At 44.3% G+C, this 22,980-nt stretch overlaps 1 protein-coding gene across 5 annotated transcripts in view; it reads left to right on the forward strand.

Moving 5' to 3' along the window:
- Cemip2 (cell migration inducing hyaluronidase 2) overlaps positions 1–22,980 on the forward strand; it is a 77,335-nt gene that overhangs the window by 19,893 nt on the left and 34,462 nt on the right. For all 5 annotated transcript variants that reach the window (XM_029472483.1, XM_029472484.1, XM_021151644.2 and 2 more), the window contains exons 3-12: positions 85–225; positions 599–1,160; positions 4,603–4,772; positions 10,310–10,498; positions 12,206–12,375; positions 14,634–14,843; positions 15,078–15,283; positions 15,418–15,487; positions 18,258–18,386; positions 20,785–20,873. In XM_029472483.1, coding sequence (XP_029328343.1) covers positions 85–225; positions 599–1,160; positions 4,603–4,772; positions 10,310–10,498; positions 12,206–12,375; positions 14,634–14,843; positions 15,078–15,283; positions 15,418–15,487; positions 18,258–18,386; positions 20,785–20,873 — 1,936 coding nt within the window. The remainder of the gene's footprint in view (positions 1–84; positions 226–598; positions 1,161–4,602; positions 4,773–10,309; positions 10,499–12,205; positions 12,376–14,633; positions 14,844–15,077; positions 15,284–15,417; positions 15,488–18,257; positions 18,387–20,784; positions 20,874–22,980) is intronic.

The raw sequence follows: 22,980 nt of genomic DNA on the forward strand, positions 1-22,980 counted from the left end.
TCTCCTGGTTTTCTTGCACTTCGTTCATTGGCTTGTGTTCTATATCTGGGTTGTGTTCTATATCTGGGTTGTGCTGTTTTGTAGAGAATTGTCCAGATCAAAACCCTCGTCTCAGGAACTGGGATCCAGGACAAGATTCTGCGAAGCACATTGTTATCAAGGAGGGGGATTTGTTCCGCCTGACCTCAGATGCAACAGTGGACTCTATAGTCATTCAGGATGGAGGTAGGTAGCAGTCCCTGTCTGTGGGTGCCACATGGATGCTCTGTAATGTGGGGAACATTGCTGTTCCCCAGATAGAGTATCTGTAGTATGCTTAAGAAAAGCATAAGACAAAGAAAGGGATGTCTATTCTTTTCTCATTGCTGGGATTAAGTGCTTTACAGAGCAGCTTTGATCACAGTTCCAGAGGGAACAGTCCACAATGGCAGAGGAAGCATGGAGACTGGTGTGTCTTCCTCTGAGGGGCTTGCAGCTGGGCACATCATGGGGGCAGCCAGGAAGCAGCTGGGATTGGAACCATGGACCATCCCCAGGGACCCACATCTGCTAGCTAGAACACAGTTCCAAAGGTTTAAGTAGTTGTTGTTCCTTGCAGGACTGCTTGTGTTTGGGGATGATAATGATGGATCCAAGAATATAACTTTGAGGACTCGATACATCCTGATCCAGGATGGTGGGGCGCTTCATATTGGAGCAGAAAAATGCCGCTATAGATCCAAAGCGACAATTACCTTGTATGGCAAGTCAGATGAACGTGAAAGTATGCCAATATTTGGCAAGAAGTTTATTGGTGTGGAGGCTGGCGGGACACTGGAGTTACACGGGGCACAGAGGACATCATGGACGATGCTGGCGAGGACTCTGCATTCCTCAGGCTTGCCCTTTGGGTCTTATGCCTTCGAGAAAGACTTTTCCCGGGGCCTTAATGTGAGGGTCATTGATCAAGACACAGCCAGAGTTTTAGAAAATGAGAAGTTCGATACCCACGAGTACCACAATGAGAGCAGGAGGCTGCAGGAGTTTTTGAGAGCTCAGGAGCCCGGCCGGATTGTGGCTATAGCTGTTGGAGACTCAGCAGTCAAGAGCCTGTTACAGGGAACAATCCAGATGATCCAGGATCGGTTGGGGAGTAAACTGATCCAAGGTCTGGGCTACAGGTAGGTAGACCTTGTTCTTCCCCTCCCAGCTCTGTGTTAGAGCCTGTATCCTGTGACTGCAGAGAAGGTGAGCCAAGAACCACAGGCAGCCGATGCTGTTTTAGCCAGCTTCATGACCATCCCACTAAAGGTCTTTTACATTGGTGCATCAGATAGCCTCTTGTCTGAACCATGGGTCTCACTACTAGATGTACACAGAACATCTTGGCTTGGGTTGATGAAGCCCGTTGTGAATTGTCTCTAAAGCTAGGGGAAAGAAAGCACAGAGATGCCGTTCTGCAAAAGAATGGGCAGAGTGAAGATAACTTGCGTCTGAAGATCCTTCCTCTCACCATTATCTTCTGAGCATAATGAACTAGAACATTACTGAAGGCTAGGCTAATGGAGCCCGCTGAGGAGCTGAAAGGTTAGGGCAGTGTGCCATGGAAAGCCTGTCATGAAAGCCCTGAGGGGTAGGCTTGCATGGGTTTCCTGTTTCCTTTTGGAATCTCTAGCGTGCTAATTCCACTGGAATCCTTTACATGGTAGTTTGATTCCACTTGCTTTATTAGCTCAGGTCTGTTGAATTCTGGCACAGGAGAGGCAGCCAAAAGTTGGAGAGCTAAGCTAATTGTTCTTACAGAAGTCACTTCTGCTTCTAGTTTCTCTGCTAATCAACCTTGATTTCCTAATGCTGTCTGCAGGCTGAGGGACGTTCCTGCCTCACCATTTAATTAAAACAAACAAAATAAAGCAGAAGAAAGGAAGAAGAAAATAGAAACCTAACATTGTAATTCTGGCGCATATTCCCAGGATCATTGAGAAATGTCTGTCATAACAGAACAGGACTTTACTGCACACTGAAATGACACACTAAGATTTTCCTTTGGGGCACAATATTATATGTAGACATTCCTGAAGATAATGTTAGTGAAGAAAAGAAGTATATTATGACCTTGGATTGCCATTTTTTTTTTTATGTGAAAATACAAGAAGAGAAAGCAACAGCCAAAAACCAACATGGGGAAATAAGAGGCAGGCATCCCCGAGACAAGAGGCCTACAGGGACTTGAGGACTGTGCTGTATCGGTAGCAAAGATACACACAGGATACCACGAGTGAGTGAGGGTGCCCACAGAGGCCAGAAGAGGGTGTCAGATCCCATGGAGCTAGGTACTGAGCCACCTCACTTAGGTGCAAGGGACTGAAAACTTGTCCTCAGGAAGAGCAGCCAGTGCTACTAACCTCTCAGCCCTTAACTGGCTGCCCCAACCCATCTCTCCTTACCAACTCTTACCGGTTCTAGTGCTGTTCAGTAACACCATAGGCTAGGATGCAAGCCTTCAATGCGTGGGCCTTTGTGGGGACATTGTGAGCATCTCCTTGGTTTCTAAATTCTCTTCGAAATATCGCCACCCAGTTAATGGAGACGTTAGAGGCGTGTTCACTGGCCCCTCACATTATCTCCAGTGCTCATACACAGTCACCCCTTTGAGGACTGTTTGGGTGCATTGAAGTTTCTTGCAAGTGGAGGCTGGAAGTGGGAGTGTTCTTGACATGTTTATAGAACAGGACATTGTTTCATAGTTGCTGAGGCAGCTGTGGTCAGTAAAGGGGCCTCTGACCATCTTCCTCTCCTCTCTACTGGGAGATAATGGTTGAGGCACTCTTTGTTTGATCCTTTCTGCTGCATCAAGGGATATAAACAGCCCTGACTGGTTCTCAGCCTCTAATCCTCACAGGGGCAGCTGCGAGGCTTGGAAGGCTGTATGGAGGCTTGCTTTAGTGAACTTCTATCTCTGAGGATCAAGCCATCTGTCTGGCAGAGATTATGTTTAGTATTTTTCCACCCCCCAGTGTAGGAAGTTCACATTTTTCTTTTCATGTTTTGAACCAAGAGGCTTAAGGCAAATTTCCTGGCTTTTGTTGCTATGTTTTTTTCTTTGACTAACTTTGGACACAAGCTTGGACAAGTCCATTGGGTATTTGTTATTGTGGAAGTCAGATGATATTTTAAAACACATTGCTTTCTGCAGGTAATTGTTTGTAAAATTGAAAATCTGTTGGATTGTAATTCTGTGGCTTTAAGGATGTTTAGAAACTTGTAAGTGAGTGATTTTTTCCAACCTTGCCAAATACACAGACATTAAAAACTGCTAATGTCTATGGTCTTAGATTGGGTTTTCAAAGGGTGGAACCCCAGTCAGAAGCATGGTAATTACTACTGCAAATAGTGATTTCTAAATTAAAGGTGTGTGTGTCTATGTAGTATGTGTGTGTGTGTTTATGTGTATGTGTGTGTTTGTGTGTGTATGTATGTGTGTGTGCGCTTGTGTGTTTGTGTGTGTGTATGTGTGTACGTGTGTGTAGGCCCTTAGAAAACCTTTACTGTCTCCCTCAATTGTTCTCCATCTCGTCTTTTTTTGGGACAGCATCTTCCATTGAACCTGGAGCTCATAGATTTGCCTAGGCTAGCTAGCCAGTAAGCTCTAGTGATCTGCCCATTGTCTGCCGCTCGACACCAGCATCACAGTTGTGTACCGCTGGACTGTGCCTTTATGCTGGGAATCTGTCCTCAGGACTTTATAATTGTCCAAATCTCCACTGACCGAGCCCTCCCCCTATACCTTAAGGGTTCTCATAGTATGGCTAGTAGCATCATTTAGCATCACTGGAGAATGTGCTAGACATGCAGAAGTTTGATCCTCTGATTCCCAAGCTGTGGTGGCAAGGGAGTGGGGAAGAGGTCGGGTTTAACAGTTCTTCCCTCCAGTCTTTCTGATGCTAAGGCTTGAGAGCCACCGTTCAGCTCAGTGTTGAGTTATCTCCCTGCACATTCAGGTATAGAATGAGTTCTTCTAGCTTTCAGGCTGTGAGTTCTATCCCTAGTAATTAATATAATGAAAGCAACCAAACAAATGGAGAAGCTAGGTGTGATGACAGTTCCAGCGGCGTGGCTCCAGAGGCAAGAGGGTCAGGAATGTAAGGTCATACTCTCAACGACATAATGCGTTCAGGGCTAGCCTGGGTTGCCCAAGATCCCCTCTCAACCACAACAACAGTAATCACCAGACCCTATGCCAGATCCTACAAGAGAACACATGACAGCCATTGTAAGAGGCACAAGGATTTATAACTAGATTGGCATATGCTCGTGTGTGTGTGTGTGTGTGTGTGTGTGTGTGTGTGTGTGTGTGTGTGTCCAGGAAGTCCATGACTAATGGAAACCATAGTCCTCACTGTCTCGCCTATGAGAAAGCTGGAAAATCAAGTTTCTGAAAGCCAGGTGCATTTGCTTCTGTGCTATCAGCTACTTTAGCAAAAGCCTAGGAGTGCAGCCTCATGGGAAAAGTGGAAGATGAAATACAGATGTTCAACACCAGCCTCCCACCGTATCCGCATCTGGGGTTTGGGTCATTTCTATGACAAATGATCAGCTGTGCTTGCTGTTTCTTCCTTATAGGCAAGCTTGGGCCTTAGTTGGTGTCATCGATGGTGGGAGTTCTTCCTGCAACGAGTCTGTGAGAAACTATGAAAACCATAGCACTGGCGGGAAGGCCCTGGCTCAAGGAGAATTCTACACCCTGGATGGTCAGAAGTTCTCTGTGACAGCCTACAGTGAATGGAGTCAAGGTAGGCAAAGGTCATTTAAACCCTGTGAGACACGTGGAAGTACTGTGACAGGTGGCTGTGTGGTTTCACTCTGCCCAAACGTCAGTCTGTCTGTCTCGGTGAATTTGTCAGCTTAGTTGAAGTTGAAACTGATTTCCCTACTAAACTTAAGTCTTGTAGACTCAAGAAGTCTAGACTAGCTACTGATCTATTTTAGTTGAGACAGTGATACTTGGACTGTGTGCTCAACCCTGAGTCATAACGTTTAATTAAGTAGGATGCTGGGCAGTCTTGGTTATCAGCTTGATGAGTTCTACAGTCACCTGTCTTCGGGGCCTTCGGGAGGGTGAGGGATTAACTCACAAGGTTAACTGAGGTGGGAAGAGAAGACCTACCCACTGTGGGCGGCACCTTCCCTGTCCAGAATAGAAGGGAAAAGGTAAACTGAGGCCAGGATTCATCCCTCTCTCCTTTCTGCTTGTGGGCACAGTGTGGCCAGCTGCCCCAAGCTCCTGCTGCCTTGCGTTCCCCACCATGATAGACTGTACCCTCAACCTATGATGGGGGGAAAAAAAAACCCTTCCTTAGGGTATTTTATTACAGCAATAGAAAAGTAATTTACACAAGTAATAGAAACGGTTTCTTTTTTGGCATTGACCAGCAGAGCTGATGTGCATGGTGTGCAGTGGCTTAGCATGATGATATGCTTAGACTCTCACGGGAGGCTTGACAGCAAATGCTGCCTTCGGCCACATGCAGAGGGAAAATAATCCCCCACCTTGTTACTTCGTCGTGACCCATATCATCATGCAGCCATGTCCCAATAATCTACCTAGCTGTTTCTTATGGACAAATGGGAAATACAAAAACAATATAAAATAAAACTTAATTTTAGCCATATTATTCAGAGATTTCGTTTCATCTTACAATATTATAGGATTTTAAAATTTGACCTTTCTATTTTTTGACCCGGTTTCCTAAGCCAGTTATTTTTAGAAACAAAGCGACTTGTTTCTATTGTGTGTGTATGTGTGCGAATGCTGATGTGTATATACATACCCCATGTGTGCCTAGTGCTTGAGAAGGCCAGAGAGGGCATCAGATCCGCTGGGACTGGAGTTACAGGTGGTTGTGAGCCTCCATGAGGGCGCTGAAAACTGAGCCCAGGTTTTCTATAAATCAACAAGTGCTTTTAACTGCTGAGCCATCTCTCAAGCTCCTAAAACAGGTATCTTAATTCTTTAATCTCTCTCTCTCTCTCTCTCTCTCTCTCTCTCTCTGTTTCTCTCTCTTTCATTTAGCATTGTGCCCCTGTTTGTGCAGAAGAGTTAGTTTTCCTACCATGTGGGACCCAGGGATCAAACTCAGGTTATCAGCTTTGATGGCGAGTGCCTTTTTCCTTCTAAGCTGTCTTTCTAGCCCCTGAGTCTTTACATTTTCTTCAGTATAAGCTTTTATTGTAATGCAATCCTAACAAATATTTGTTTTTCTTTAAGTAGACCCTCACTCTGTAGCCCAGGCTTGCCTGTAACTCATTGTGTAGCCCTGGCTGCTCTGATTTATTTGACTAGTGCTTAGCATTGGATATTTAGGGAGTGTCTGACTCTGGGATTTCTTAATTTACCTATTTGTTGCCAGGGCTTCCCCCTCTGCCCCCCTATGAGTTGTGGATCTGCTCTTTCCTATTTGTGTTTGTTCAGCACCTGTCTTTTCCAAGCAAGTTTGATACCCACATTAATGTGATCTGAGCAAAATTAAGGGCTTTCCTGCATCTGCAATTCAGTGTAGCAAAGCAATTGTTTGTTAATTTGGATTGTTGTTAACAGAATGCCTGGGATGCCATCCTGGATCTTTTACTTCCTCTTTGATCATAGGCTTGGATTCACTTCTTAAACCTCAGTCTTCTCATCTGAAAATTGAGGATAAGAAGAGAAACGCTACATAGGGAATGTCACACCTATCAACAATGTAGCAAATGTGTCACACGTATCAACAATGTATCAAATGTGTCACATGTATCAACAATGTATCAAATGTGTCACAATATCAACAATGTATCAAATGTGTCACAGGTATCAACAATGTATCAAATGTGTCACAATATCAACAATGTATCAAATGTGTCACAAGTATCAACAATGTATCAAATGTGTCACAGGTATCAACAATGTATCAAATGTGTCGCAGGTATCAACAATGTATCAAATGTGTCACAATATCAACAATGTATCAAATGTGAGGTTTTCAGCATAGTCTGTGTATGTAGACACTGATGATAGGCTAATGTTGCACAAACATGACTTGGATTATAAAAAGTCTTTTGTATGGTTGTGATTAGACACAATGTTCTGCTTTTAAAACAAATCAGAGAGGGGCTGGAGAGATGGCTCAGTGATTAAAGCACTGGTGCTTTTCCAGAGGACCCTGGTTCAGTTCCCGGCACCCACATGGCAAGGTACAACTGTCTGTAACTCTGGTTCCAGAGGATCTGGTGCTCTGTCTGACCTGTGTGGGCATTGCATGCATCCATCACATAGTCAGACCTGCAGGCAGAACACCCATACACACAAAATAAAGATAAGTAAAATATCAAAAAACAAAACCCAAGGAAAAGGAATCTCTGAGATGTGACAGGAAGGTTCCGTGTGTCATTTCTAAGCAGCATGGGAGGCAAAGGAGAGGAAGTAATGTCTGTGATGGATGGAGAAGCTGGCCAAGCCCTGCTTCCGGCTCCCATAGTCCTGGCAGGCACAGGTGCTCAGCACGGGCCCTAGCTGCAGTTTGGTCCAGAGTGTGTTCAATGGTCTCATCTCCAGGAAATTTCCAGGCTGGAGGCGATGACAGCTGGGCTTTGAGTCAGCTTTTCCTGTGTGAGAGAGGACCACTCACACTGGCTGCTCGTTTCTGGAAGAGGGGAACTCCTGCCTTCTGCCTTGGGCTCCCTGCTTCCTGGAAGGGGTGGGAATTCTCAGTCGGAAGCAGGAGACTGAACTTCCTTCTTTTCTTACTTGAGTGAGGGGAGTCAGGAGATTATCATAGTAAGCAGGAATTTCTCCTAAACCTAGAAAAAAACTGCGAAATTATTAAACTCAAAAGCATTCCCAAGGCCTTTCTGACTTTGAGAAATAAATTCTAGTGTCCTTTCAAATCAAAATTTAATTATTTAGTATCATATCTTGGGAAAAAAGTGTTAAAATTTAATGTGAAAAAAATTGAATATTTTCTCATTGCTCCCTTTTATGGAGTATTATATGTTTATAAAACCTCAAATTTAGGGTAGTGATTTTTTTGGTCTAGGATTTTTGATGACCTTTGTTCTTAAATTGCCTGCTTCTGGTTTTTTTTTTTTTTTTTTTTGAAGGAGGTTTACAATTTCACTGTAAACAATCAAAATATGTTATAAACAAAAATCTATTATAATTACTGGAGTTATTTATGGTAGTAAATATGACTCCAAGAAACATACTGAGACTATACATAAAACTTACTTTTATGTGTGGATGTGTTTGCATATGGGCATACATGTACATTCTGTGCAGAAAAGACACAGGCAGGACACACTAGTCTCCAGTAACAGACTCCATGACTTGGCCAGGTTAGGTTTTATCTGGCAATTGACCAAGTCTGTGAGTCATCCATGTTACTCCTGTTCTTTACCCACCCACCTGGGTTACTCTGTCTGTTTACCTTCCCAACCCAAGTAGATGTATTCTTCACTTCAGTTGAGTCAGTGGCATCTTGGGAAGTAGGATGATGCTGGAGAAGGATTTCTTCCACACAGATCTTTGAAGAGGAGGGCTTCCCATGTCTGTTACTTTTGTAAAGCTGTCTTCTGTTCTCTTCACATTTTCCTGACATCAGCTTTTTTGTTGCTGACTTATTTTAGCCACAAATATTGTGGGAACAGTATGTGTTTCAACACTAATTCAAATGCAAAAAAAAAAAAAAAAAAAAAAAAAAAAAAAAAAAAAACCAAAAGTGTAAGCCAGAGAGAAGCTGGATTATTGATCCAGTTCTCATGCTGATTACGAACCCGCCTTGACTTTCACAGGTGATATTTGGAGAGACCACCTGCCGTCATCACTTTTTTACTGTTACAAAACGCTGTGGCAAGGCAACTTATAAAAGCGAAGCACTTACTCTGGGGCTCCCTGTTAGACGGCGCTGCATGCATAGAGGGTTAGATAGAGTCCATGGCCATCACGGTGGGCGGGCAGGCAGGCAGGCTGGAGCAGGAGCTAAGAGCTCCCATCTTGATTCAACCCCAAGGCAGAGAGAGTTAACTGATCATAGCATAGGCTTTTGAACCCTCAAAGTCTGTGACACGTCTCCACACCTAATCCTTCCTGAACAGTTCCACCGACTAGGCTAGGAACCAAGTAGTCAGATGTGGGAGCACACAGGGGCCATTCGCCTTCAAACCACTCTACCACCCATCAGCAGTCAGAACTTTCCGTAATTTATAACACATCATCCCCCAAGGAGCTAAGGTAGACAGATCACAGTCATGCACTCACAGGTCACAGAGCATCAAAATGGTTAATTATCCACTCAGCAGACACCAGTCACCTGCACCATGAAGAAGAGAAATGGAAGTGAATATACAAGGGGTAGCTAGGATGCTGCTGCCTTCACTGTTAACCCTTGCAAGGGTGAGGAAGGTATAAATCCTTCCAGCCTTTGCTCGGGCCCAGAGCGGAGGTTACTTACTTCCAGCAAGGATGCTGTGGAGGGTCTCTAAAGACTTCTTGTGACCTCGGATTGAGGTGCCGGGGGACTAAATCCAGGAACTGTTATGTGTTAGGGTGGTGTTCTACCCCCAACAGTCTCATTTTATAAACACGTGGTCATTTGTTAACAAGAGTGGAAACGCATCCCAAGTAAAGAGCACAAATGTTTGCCCTTCCACTGTGTAGAACCGAGAGAGAAGAGGGAAGGTGGCGTGCACGAGAAGGCCAGCTCGTAGTGACTTTGCTGGTGCCTCCACCTTTGCTCCTTCCAGTCTCCAGAACTCTGAAAAATAGATTTCCATTATTTATAAATTCAAAGAGGAAATGAATAAAGCATGCACAGAGGCACAGGAATGAGGCACTGGACTTTCATTCCTAGTACAGAAATGGTCGGTGCACCAAAGTCCTGTCACTTCTGATGACTCGGACCAAATAAAGCCACTGGACATTTCTTTCAAACCTATTCTGTGTCTGGTTACTTCTGTTCAAGTGTGACGTGTTCCTGGCACATGTGAATATGGGGAAGAGCACAGTTTTTGAGTTTTTCAACTGAGAAAAGGATGTCCACACTGAGAATCTTCAGAATTCTAAGGACTAGTTCATCGATGTTACGATTTGTATCGTGAATGGCCTCTCTTTCTTTAGGGGCCAGAATCCCTGTTTTCTTATTTTTATCATTCAGAGACAACTGACTAGCTTGTGGTTGGCGTTAGGAAAAGAATTTCTGAGTGGTATTTATTTTAGCATTTGCTTTGTGCATCAGGTATGTGCATTTATAATTTATTTAAGAAAACCCTCGTGTTCATGCCCGCTCGTTTGTTTGTGTAGGAATCTCCCTCTCAGGTTTCCGGGTGGACATTGCGGATGGAGTGAAGCTTCACCTGTTGGACGACGTCAGCAGTTGGGAAGCTGGAGACCGAATTGTGGTGGCCAGCACTGACTATTCCATGTACCAAGCCGAGGAGCTGACTCTTCTCCCCTGCCCCGAGTGCAGCCGTTTTCAGGTCAAAGTCAAAGGTATAGGACTCCTCACTGTCCTTGGGAAACACTCTTTTCTTGGCATCTGTTTCCTGTCGTCTTTTCTCCCATCACCCCGTGTCAGTGTGGATACTACTGTCTTAGTGGTGAGGGCGCCAATAGCTAGATTCCAGGGGTGGCGCAGAGAATGCTACCCTTACACACAGCATTGTGCCACTGCTGCGCTGTAGCAGATAAAGACGAGGACCAGGCAAACTGGTTTCCTAAAATCCATTCTAGGTTTTGGCTAATTTTTTTCTACTGTCAGATAATAGTAAACTGGCCTAACAACTAATTTTTTAATATTAGTCTTTCATAAGTAAAGAAAGTATTTTTTGAGTTCCTACTTGCTTAGCTAAAAAAAAAAAAAGAAATCTTTAGTCATATAGAATATTTTCATTAGGCTTTATCTCCTACTGTAATGGTGAATTATACAGTTTTTGCAAGAGAGCAGTTCACAGAGAGATTCTTACTAGGAGCTATGAGGGAAAGAGTTCTGCCAGGTTCTCATTTCTACTCCTATACCTGTTACATCGGTCCTGCCCAAAGCCGCCTGGGACAGGTTTTGCTTGTGGGCTTCGGCACACATTATGTGTTTTCTGGCTTCTTCGCACTTATACTGTGCCGCTAAGAATCAAAAACTACCGACAGTCTTCAAAAAGTACTTGCTTGTTTTGAGTAAAGAACCTTGAAGCTTGAAATGTTTGTGCGTTAGTTAAGTGGAATGCCGAGGTTACCATTGGCGTTTGCTTTCCCTCTATGTATTATTCAGTTTTGTAGTTTTCTTTTGATAATACTAGGCACATGCCAACAAAAAAAAAAATAAGAGGAAAATCCCGAGTTACAATGATACCATACCATCCATCAGTACCGTCTGTGGAAAGTCCCTCTCTTCTTCCTGAGTTTAAGAGAAAAACATCAGAGGGAGAAAGCAAACTTCCTTTAAATTTCTTATAAACTTCCAGGAGAGGTAGATATTTAAAAGACAGTAAGTAGTAACCCGGTGGTGGTGGCGCACACCTTTAATCCCAGCACTGGGGAGGCAGAGGCAGGCAGATCTCTGTGAGTTCACGGTCAGTCTGGTTACAGAGTGAGTTTTAGTGCACCCAGGACTCCACAGAGAAAACCCTGTCTTGAAAAATAAACATACACACACACATGCACACACACACACACACACACACACACACATGCACACAAACAACAAAATGACAGTCTGTAGGAAGGAAAAGATGGGATTTCCATAGATTGGTGTGCAGATGTTGATTACTTAGTGTGGAGTGGAAGCCCAAAGTGACACACCATAACAGGAGCTGCAACAGTGATGCGATTGTTTCTAAGACCCCTGGCATCTGGCTCTTCCTGCATCCTTGAGGTGGCTTGCAGGATGACAGCAGGAAGTAGAGAGAAAGTGTGAGACCGGTCCCAGATCTTTAGTGCTAACTACTGAGGGATGCTGCAGAGGGCGGAGCAAGGTCTCTGACCCTGCCTGGGGACGAGAGCAGCAGCTGGAGGTTCAGGCTTTGGGTAGGCAGTTGGAATAGACTGTCTTTAAGATCCCTGCTTCTGGGAGGCTGTCATCCTGAGGTGTTAGAGGTGTTAGGTAATGCGTGGAGCTTGCTGAATGAGGAAGAACACCCTTTTGCATGGGTTTTTCCTTTATTTTCCTTTATTTGTTCTCACATTGACCTTTATCCGAATCACCAGAGATCCCTCAGTACCTGCACGTCGGTGAGATCATAGACGGGATAGACATGAGAGCGGAGGTTGGACTTCTCACCCGCAACATTGTGATCCAAGGAGAAATGGAGGACTCATGCTATGCAGAAAATCACTGCCAGTTCTTCGATTATGATACTTTTGGGGGACACATCATGGTGGGTAAAAGAATTTGATGGCTTCTCTGGAACCTCATTGGAAATATTTAAGGTGCTAAGGAACTTTGGAGTAGTGGAATTAGGCAGGGTGAGATAGAAAAGAAGGCGTACATTTTAAAGATATTAAAAAATGTTAAAAAAAAACCTAAAAGATAGCCAGGTGTAATGGTATATATCTATAATCCAAGAATTTGGGAGGCTGAACCTGGAGAATCAAAGAGTTTTAGGCTAACTTTGACTACTATATTAGGCTGGGCTATGTGAGGCCCTGTCTTTCATACACACACACACACACACACACACACACACACACACACACACACACACAAATAAATAAGAAGTAAGTTGTGCCTGGACTGTAGTTCATTCACTTATGAATTATTCTGTGAAGAATTATTAACTCACTGTAGCGGGAAGAGCCCAGTTGCACAGAGCACCACAATGAGCTTGATAGCCATGCCCGCCACTCCTCTGGAGCTCTGGGCTTCTTAAGAACCTGATATTACGGCTGGGCGTGGTGGCGCACACCTTTAATCCCAGCCCTCAGGAGGCAGAGGCAGGCGGATTTCTGAGTTCGAGGTCAGCCTGGTTTACAAAGTGAGTTCCAGGACAGCCAGGGCTACACAGAGAAACCCTGTCTGGAAAAACCAAACAAAAAAAACAAACAAAACAACAAAAAAGAACTTGATATTACTAAAGCATGGACAGTACTAATATGCACAGTCCAAATCTGGTCCTGTAAAAATTATTGTGTGCAGAATTTTATTCCTTAGAATAACAAACACTCACCATGCAGTAGGGGCGGTACTCTGTGTATCCGGTTATTGGGTCTGGTCTGCAGACTGTCTGAGATCCCTTTCTGTGTTGGGTGACCTTTGCATATTAGCTTCTGAATTGCTAGCTTCAGAAATGCTGAGCCAGCATCCCTGCATTATTTTCAATCATATGATTGAAAAATCCAGTGTTTGAAGTACTGAGAGCGCTCCAACTTTGTATCATAGGGGATTTTTTTTTTTCCCCTGTAGGGGAATTTTTAAAGAGAGTTTCCACAAACTAAACACTGGTAAAGAGTTAGAAGTAAGTAGCTATCTAGCTGTGCTGGAGGATATAAAGATGAAAGAAGACTCCGAATGACCAAAATATAGCCAGCCTCTGATCTGATTTATTAATTATCCTGGCTTGATGGTGGTTCAGAAGTAGTGTGCATTGAGAAGTCACCTTCTACTAAAGTTAGGATTTTGGTCTTTTTCACTGTGGGTGATGGCCTGTGGTTATGGGATAAAGTGTATCCTTGGATTCTGATAGTTTCCGTTCAGCAGTGACTTTATAATACTGTAGCCTTGTTTACGTTGTTGAGTCTCGCCCAGGTGTAGTGGCACATATCTGTCGTCCCAGGACTTGCAATGCTGAGGAAGGTGGGTTCCTGTAAGGACGACCATGAGGCCAGCCTGAGCTACATAGTGACTACCAGGCCAGGCCAGGTTGCACAGCAAGGCTTTCTTGGAGAAACTGAAAGGAAATGAATCCAACTCTACCCCATAGTTCCCTGTCCTCTCCTATCGTTCCCCCTCCGGGAAATCCAGTTTGTGATTTTCCTGATCTCATTTTTACTTCTGATTAGAAGTTAGTTCCATGGCTCTTTGAAACAAGCACCTATATAAAGAATTATTTCCTGTTATTTTTCCTGTTTTCATAGCTGGGAATCCAACTGGGGGGCCTCACACAAGCCAACCGAACAGCACTACTGAGTTACATCTCTAGCCCCCAAAGTACTTCATTGTTAAGTGAGGCTCTGGTAAAAGACAAAGGAGGAGATGTTATTATTTTATTGGTACATTGTGTGGGAGTGTATGTATATTTGTGTGGGGGTACGGGTACACTTGTGTGTGTGTGTGTGTGTGTGTGTTGCATATGTGCAGGGGCAGAAGACAATCCCTCAGGAGTTGTCCACCTATGTGTCCTATGCTCAAGACTGGGTCTCATTGAGACCTAGGACTCAGCGGTTAGGCAGGCCCCATGAGTCTGCCTGTGTCTGCCTTCTCAGTCCAGGGATCACAGACCCTTACCTCCCTCCCTTATCTCTTTACACAGGGATGGAAACAGGGATGGACACAGGGATGGAGATTGGACAGCAGACATTTTACCAACTTGACCCCCAAACCGTCATGCTTTTTCCATAGACACCTTCTGTTTAAATGCTACATATGCCCACTCCTTGCTTCTTTCCTGCCCTGAAAAGGATTCATTTTGTCTTGCAGATAGAGAAGAATTTTACTTCAGTCCATCTTTCTTATGTGGAATTGAAACATATGGGCCAGCAGCATATGGGACGGTATCCTGTGCATTTTCACCTGTGTGGAGATGTGGATTCTAAAGGAGGGTACAGCCAGCCAACGTCTGTAGATGGCCTGTCTGTTCATCACAGCTTTTCAAGGTGCATCACTGTGCACGGGACCAGTGGCTTGCTAGTAAGTAGCCTCACCTTGTATTGACATGCAACAGTTTTCATTGAAGTGTTTGCTCTCCTTGATGCTCGTGACTGACCACATGCCATTTTGTAGCCTTCTCTTACCAAAGATATCTTTTTTCTTTCTGTAGAAGCCTCGTCTTTTTAAAATCACCTAAATTATCTTATGATCACTTATCACGGAAACCCCAAGTGGCCTTGTGTCTAGTGACTTTATGCCCCTACATTTCTGCAGATCAAAGACACCATTGGCTTCGACACACTAGGTCATTGCTTCTTTTTGGAAGATGGTGTTGAACAGCGAAATATTTTGTATCATAACCTGGGGCTTCTTACCAAGCCGGGCACTCTCCTCCCAACGGACAGGAACAGCTCCATGTGCACTGTCATGCGTGATGGAGTGTTTGGAAACTACGTCCCTGTGCCTACCACAGATTGCATGTGAGTAATTAGTGGACAGGGTGTTGTGTGGTGGTCAAGGCCTTCGACTATTCAGAAAGTTCTTGCTGGGGAGATTTTAACGGGCAGGGGTTTTGTGAAGAATGTTTTAAGTCACCCTCAACAATGTCTTGCAGGGCTGTTTCAACTTTCTGGATTGCCCACCCCAACAACCACCTGATCAATAACGCAGCTGCAGGCTCACAGGTAAATCACACTTTTCTGGTTCTCTTCACACTTGCGACGGCTCTGGCTTATCCAGGTATGATGTCCTAGATGCTCGCAAACCCAGGCGCGATACTGTTTTCTGGTTCTGTCTCATTGAGAGCAGGAGGTAATTGAGATGATTCTTGCCTTACTTCTAAATCCTTGCCGGTTCGGAGCTATGGATCTAGAGACAGGCAGCAAACGCAGGAACAGAGGTGAGCAGTCTCCAGGATGATGGCATCCCCGGGATGGAGTGGTGGGTGGGCAGCACGTCACTTCCACCTTTCCATGGCTTTATGGAAATCAGTCAGCATGTAGAATACTGTGTCACTCTGGCCAGGGAACACATCTTTTTGCAGGAATTAGTTACATTTAGGGATATCTTGATAAAGCAGGCTGAAACCTCAGCTGTGATTTGTTTAAGACAGACAAATAATAGGCTCATACACACGTAGGAGAATGATTTCCAAGAGAACCAAATATTATTTTTAAATGGTAAAGATTGTCCATGGGGTAATTTATCCTTAATGTTAAGTGTAGTTCAAAATTACTGATTTATATAAATGAATTTTTAATGACATCATCTAGATTGTAACTGGGCTGAAAAATTACAGTGCCGGTTTCTGAACATGAGTAACTTAAATAGTTACTGTACGTAACATATATACACATCACGGTCATTCGATCTGTTAATGTGGAACATCATTTCTGAGAAATAAGTAAGAGGCGACCTGCCTTGAGCAAACCAGGAACAGGCATCACGGTGTAGCTGCTGAACCGACACCAGCGATTTCCATGAAGGATTCCACGTTTGAAGATTGTCGTTTGACTGGGCAGGCACTGGACAGTGGGTCATTTAGATTTCCATTCATTGGCTCTCTGTGGAGAATCCAAGGAGCTTGTGTGGGTTTGTCCTCACCGTTTCTTACTGGAAAGTTAGGAATACTACTTCCTCCTAGCTTTGCCAGAAGCAAGGACCACAGAGAAGTCCTCCGATCTTGAGCAAGAATAATGAATGTGTCTCATGCATGGTCATTCTTGAAGTTTTCTCTCTAGAAAAATGGCTTCAGTAAAGCCAGCATTTGGCAGGGGTTCTCCCAGAGCCGACGAAGCCATTTCGTCACACCTCGACACTGCCTTTTATAAAGCTGCCGTTACCTGTTTAGACAGGATGGAGCCTAACAGCAGGCAGCTGCCGTGCGCCTATACGCCCTCATCCCCCAAGGCCTCGGCATCTTGGGAAGCCTGGCTCTGCCCTCCTCTCCTTGCAGGGATGTGTTCTCAAGCCCTTTCTTCATGTTTCCTTTTGCTGTCTGAATTGCATCCAAAATGTTGAGGTGGCCAATGGTTTTTTCAAAACAGTTTGTTTTATTAAGACCCATTCGTAAACTCTGATCATGGAAAAATGTTGACATTACAGTCATTTGGGTGTGTAGGTATGTATACCTCTCACACTTCATGTCTCCTCTGTGTCCCTAAAGGGCTTTAGTAACAACTAACAGGATACTACATATGCTTTACTTTAATGATCTTTCCCCCACTACATTGTGAGATACTTTACAATAGTCTTACTACACATGAGTATACGGTAAGTGAAGATATGCTGAATTCATACCAATGTATCTTTTTATACTATATATTTAAGTTTAAAAGCTGCCTTGTCTATGTTCTATAGTGTGTTGTCCTTCACAGAGCTAATTATTAATTCATTAGTTACAAAATGAAAAATAAGACTGAGTTAAGAACTTTTATTTCTGTTTTCATGTCTCACTTTTTGTATCAGAAACTTCTAAACTGTTCTGTTCCTGTTAGGGCCAGTAGTCCTGCAGTGGAACAGACAGGGTCCACTCTGAGAGACAGCACCCTGATTCATACATGTGGCGTCCCCCGCACCCCGCCTCCCTTTGGCACAAGCTTGCCCAAGAACAGGAAGGGCATTGGAGTTGTTTGAAAGAAGCCAGTGAGCTCTGTCTGCCAGCAGACAGTTGTTTAATAGACATGACTCATCTATTGATCAGGTTCAGAGGTAAACATGAAAAACCACATTGCTTAAGGGCTGTGCCGTCCTGGCCATACAGAAGGCAAGCAGGGCTCTCCTCTGCATAACATTTCAGACTTCATAATGATGGGAAAGTTCAGCTTGGGTATTTGCCAACTATGTCTTTTGTCCCATCCTGCAGGCAAAATCTTATTTGTTTTGAAAAAACAACCAGATATAACCTCTCAGGGGGAGGTTATACAATGTGGGCAACTTTTTGCATTCAGCTCCGAACCTCCAACAATGAAAAACATTTGTTGCAGCTTAGGAGGGGGTTGCACATGGAGGCCTCATAAAAACCGAGGCTTTATGTATGTGGAAGATCAATGTTGCATATTTTCTCTCATACTCAGAATCTGGATATAATATAAACATATGTATATATAACATGAAAGTTACAGGAGGGGACTCCAAGGAGTTGGAAAGAGGAAGTCTATTACGGGAGGAAGGAAGGTGGGACAAGGAATGGAAACGGGGGGAAGACAAATGTGTATCTGTATATATAATATCCAACCAGAGGAGAACTGTCTGTGGGGGAGAAGAGGAAGAGGAGGAGCTTGGAGGTGGGCCAGAGGTATCTGATAGAATGAATGTGAGCGAGGCACATATATGTGTGTGTGTGTGTATGTATATATATGTATATATATAAATGTCATAATGAAACCCATTTTTGTACATAAATTTTTCTTTTTTTAAATAATGTTTTTAACGGCCTTTCCTTTTCATTTGTAGGATGCTGGAATATGGTATTTATTCCACAAGGAACCAACTGGGGAGTCCAGTGGGCTGCCGCTCCTGGAGAAGCCAGAACTCACTCCGCTGGGGATATTTTATAACAACAGGGTTCATTCAAATTTTAAGGTAGGCCTCTGAATTGAAGTGCGTGTTGCCACAGGGTGGATTTCGCTTCCATGATCCCTTCATCCTCTTGGTGCAGCAGTGACAGAGTAGCAATTTATAATGAGCAGATCTTCACCTGGCTCAGGGTTCTGGTGGCCGGTTCTTCAGATATTCAGCCAACATCTGGCAAGGGCTGGTATAGTCACAGCATCCCAAGGCACCGTATGCACTTGCATGTATGATCGTAGGCTTGATGGTCAGTCCTCACCTTCTCTTTTGTCCTTGCTGCCCGCCCGTCCACTTGCCTGCCTTCCTTCTCTGCCCTCCTTCCTGTTTTCTCTCCTTCCTGTCTTCAGTGTCAAGTTTCCAGGATCGTGCCTGTTACAGGACACATATCTGGGACTTAGGACTTTTCTTTCTGCTTCACTTACCTGCTTCTCTCCACAGTGCTGGCTGAGTGTCCTTTGGCCATTTACTGCTACCACCAATTATTTCAGTGCTGAAATACTATTTAAGAACATTACACTTAATTTAGGTCACATAAAGGCCCTTCAGAACCTCCAGTTTCTGTGATGTTTGCTACTCCTCCTCCCTTCCATCATGATGAGTATCCATGGTCCATTTCCTGTTCTTAAGTCACTTCAGTCTCTTTATTGTATAGGGATCATTAAATCCTTACCTGTGATCTGACTCAAATCAGACTCCAGTTACCATATCTATGGATGATCTTTAAAGGGCAGAGTGTTGGAGTTAGAGTGATGATTTAGTCGGCAAGATGCTTGTGCAAGCAGGAGCACCTGAGCAGACAGCTGTGCGTACCACTGTGGCTGTGCGCCTGTGGCTGTGTGCACCTGTGACTGTGTGCACCTGTGACTGTGTGCACCTGTGGCTGTGCACCTGTGGCTGTGTGCTTGTGGCTGTGTGCACCTGTGGCTGTGTGCACCACTGTGGTTGTGTGCACCTGTGGTTGTGTGCACCACTGTGGTTGTGTGCACCTGTGGCTGTGCACCTGTGGCTGTGTGCACCACTGTGGCTGTGTGCCTGTGGCTGTGCACCTGTGGCTGTGTGCACCGCTGTGACTGTGTTCACCTGTAACTATAGAGCAGGTGCAGGTAGAGTCAGGAATGGCCGGTGCTTGCTGGCTACCAGCCTAGTTCCAGGTTCAGGGAGCGATACTATCTCAAAAGAATATGGTGAGGGTGATAGGATAGCTGGTGCTCTGCTCTGACCTTTGTACTTGTGCGTACAGATTCATTCCCCCACCCCCCACACACAATGTGCATATACAACATTTGAATCTAAGTGTTACAAGAAACTGTATTCCTTGAACTAAGACAAGAAAAACCTGCTATTATTGCTGTGAGATGAGTAATTGACTAAGACTAATATTTAGAAAGTAGCATCTCAAAGGGAAAAAAAAATCTTTAATTTTTCAAAATTATATTTGTGATGTGAAAACTATCTCTAATTAATTCTTGGTGGCATGTGCCCTGACAACACACTCACTTATCTCACTAATTGTAAGAGTATTAAATCTGAGGGTATAATTAGGTTTTAATTTGTTAAATTTGGGAATGATTATGCAGAATATTTTATAACCAAAGGAAATTGAACCTTCGGAGTCGTAAAAAGAAGCATGCTGTGTCGGGATCCCTCATCATGCATGTGTGCACTTTGGGATCCCTCATCATGCGTGTGTGCACTTTGACCAGCCCCTGTGGCTTTGCATGCAAGGCTTCCTGAATCTTCACCTAGCCCAGGTCAGCTACCACGTTGAGATGGCTGTTTACAGGGTTACACCTTAGTGTTTTATGAATGCATTAAAGCATTCAAAATGGAAATCCTTGCCTGATTTCTCCATTTCTATTTCAGTGAATTCAACAATGAGTTCATTCCGTGTTTGACCTAATCAAAACAATCTAAGCTTCTTTTCTTGGCCCCAGGTGGCTCATCAGTTACACTGAGCCATCACCTCTCTGCTTGGGAGGAACCTGGGTCATTTCATTTTCCTCCTGAATGACGGATGGCGTTTCTCCGTTCCTCCCTGTCTCGAGAATTTTGGCATCATGTAGTCTGGAGTCCTCTCCCAGCCCCGAGGAAGCTGCATCTCGGTCTCATTTTGCCAGGGAATGAATATGTGTGTGTCTGTATATATGTGTGTGTATATAATTTTTTTTTTGGCTAATCAACATGTAAAACATTAAGTGTACACTAAATGGTTGTTGAATAGCCAGATGGATAAGCTAAAACTATCCAGGAACACTTTTCATGGCCCCTTTGCTTCCCTGCCACTGTTTCCCCCCAGCCCCCCATTTCCAGGCCTGGGTGAAATGAGAAGCTGAGAAGTATTTTCCCAGCTCCTTATGCATGTGGATGTACCTTCGGATCCATTTTCACTTTAGCCCATTGTGTATTTCAGGCTGGTTTATTTGTGGACAAAGGTGTCAAAACGACCAACGCCAGTGCATCTGACCCAAGGGAGTACCTCTGCCTGGATAACAGTGCAAGGTAGGGCCTGTTTTCTCCTCAGTGTACACCTAGGCTTAACCTTCAGGGTGAGATCATTCACATTCAAGCACCTGGTGTGCTTTTTGATGGCAGCATAGGTAGATGAAATTTTTGTAAGCTCATATAAAGGCATTTATCTTTCTGAAATGCCGAGGAAGTTGGTGGCTTCCTTGTTCCTCTTTCACAGTGGAGATTGTTGTGAGAGCGAGTTACAGAGAGAAACAGAAAGAGAAAGGTTAACAACGGTTTCAGATTTGAGAACAAAAACTCACTCCCTGAAAAACAAGTCATTCCCCCGAAACCTAAGCATATAGAATTACAGTGAACGTGCAGATGTGGTAGAGCACTGGGTTTTGTTTCAAGGGAATGATCCCAGATTCAGTCTTAAGCTGGCTCTAGTTCTCCCTGGTAGCCTCAGGTTAACCTCTTGGTGGGCTGTGTTACTCTCCCATGTAACCACATAACATGTTTGGAATGTGGGCCAGTGTTACGGCTCTCTCTCTCTCTCAGCCAAAGTACACAAAGCATCTCAGGGGCATAGAAAGTGTTGTGGTCAATGTCGCAACCTGAAGTCATACTCAGTAGCAACCAGGAACATACTTTTTTTCTGTACTTCAAGTTTATTGACCGGATCATGAAGTTGAAAGGGGATACATTGCAAAGTCTTTTGCTAGACGTAGGAAAGACGCATGGCCAGCCCAGTTGTTAAGGGAATAAAGCAGGAGCCAGACTAAAGGTGACTGGATCGGATCAAATGTGCAAGGCAGGACTCGCCTTACACTGCTGAGAGGTGAGGGCAGGAGAAGCCGGGCAAAGCCCACATAGAGAATTGTGCATAGGACCCCGAAGGTCAAGTTAAACATAAAACCTTCGAGAGCAGTGAGCAGGGAACATTTAAGGCCCCAAGGTGATGAACCTGGGATGCCAAAAAAATGGACTAAAACTTAAGGAGGACCACTTAGATGAGAATAAAATTATGAAGCAAGAATATTGGCTGTCCTACTTTGCTTCCTGTTGCTGTGATAAAAACACCATGTGATAAAAAGCAACTTGGGGAGGAGAGGGTCTATTTCAACTCACAGGCTACATCCTAATTGAGGGAGGCAGTGGCAGGGGCTCACAGCAGGATCCTGATGCAGAGACCTTGTGGGGATGCTGTTGCTTACTGGATCTCTCCCTTGCTTTCTACCTGCCTAGGGATAGTGCTACCCACAGTAGGCTGGGCCCTCCTGTTTCATTTAGCAATCAAGAAAATGCCCCACAGACAGGCCAATGGACTAGTCTGAACTAGAAAATTTCTCAATTGAGGTTACTTGTTTCTAGTTGACTCTACATCAAGTTAGCAATAAATAAAATTAGCATATTGGCCTAGTCTCCCCGTCCCCCCCCCCCCCCAAAAAAAAACCCTACAAAGTTGCTATTGGAAAGTTGCCCGTGTATTTTTTATTATGTTTGTTATGAGACTAGACTCAAGATGGAATTCAGTCTGGTCTAGAACTCACAGGGCCTGCCTGCCTCTGCATCCAAGCGTTGGGATTACTGGAAGGAGCTACCAAATCTGGTCACACCTGCTTTTAAAAAGTTTTTTTTATAGTTGGTAGTTTCAATGAGGTCGTGCCAGAAAAACTGTTAAACAGTTGACTCCTTTTTCTGCCTTGAAAGAACTTATCTAAGCCTGCTGGCTGAGCTGGCTCAGGGCTTGTGTCACAAGTGTGAGATGTCAGTGCAACCTCCCTACAAGGCAGGCGAGGTTCCAGGAGAGGTAAGGGGAGTCCTGGGATTGTTGAACAGAGTCCAGCTGAATCATGCAGCACTGGGTCCACTGAGAGACCCTGTCATGAAACTAATGTGAGTCGTGAGTGAGGAGACCAGCTGACAGGAGCATCCTGCCTCCACACATGTTTGTTCCCTCAGGTTTGTATGCATGTGTGCAAAGGCCACGCTATGTACTTTATATGTTTGTATAGAGTATTGTTTTAGTCAGGGTTTCTATTCCTGCACAAACAGCATGACCTAGAAGCAAGTTGGGGAGGAAAGGGTTTATTCGGCTTACACTTCCATGCTGCTGTTCATCACCAAAGGAAGTCAGGACTGGAACTCAAGCAGG

Source organism: Mus caroli, chromosome 19 (genome assembly GCF_900094665.2).
Source record: "Mus caroli chromosome 19, CAROLI_EIJ_v1.1, whole genome shotgun sequence".
NCBI classification, from domain to species: domain Eukaryota; kingdom Metazoa; phylum Chordata; class Mammalia; order Rodentia; family Muridae; genus Mus; species Mus caroli.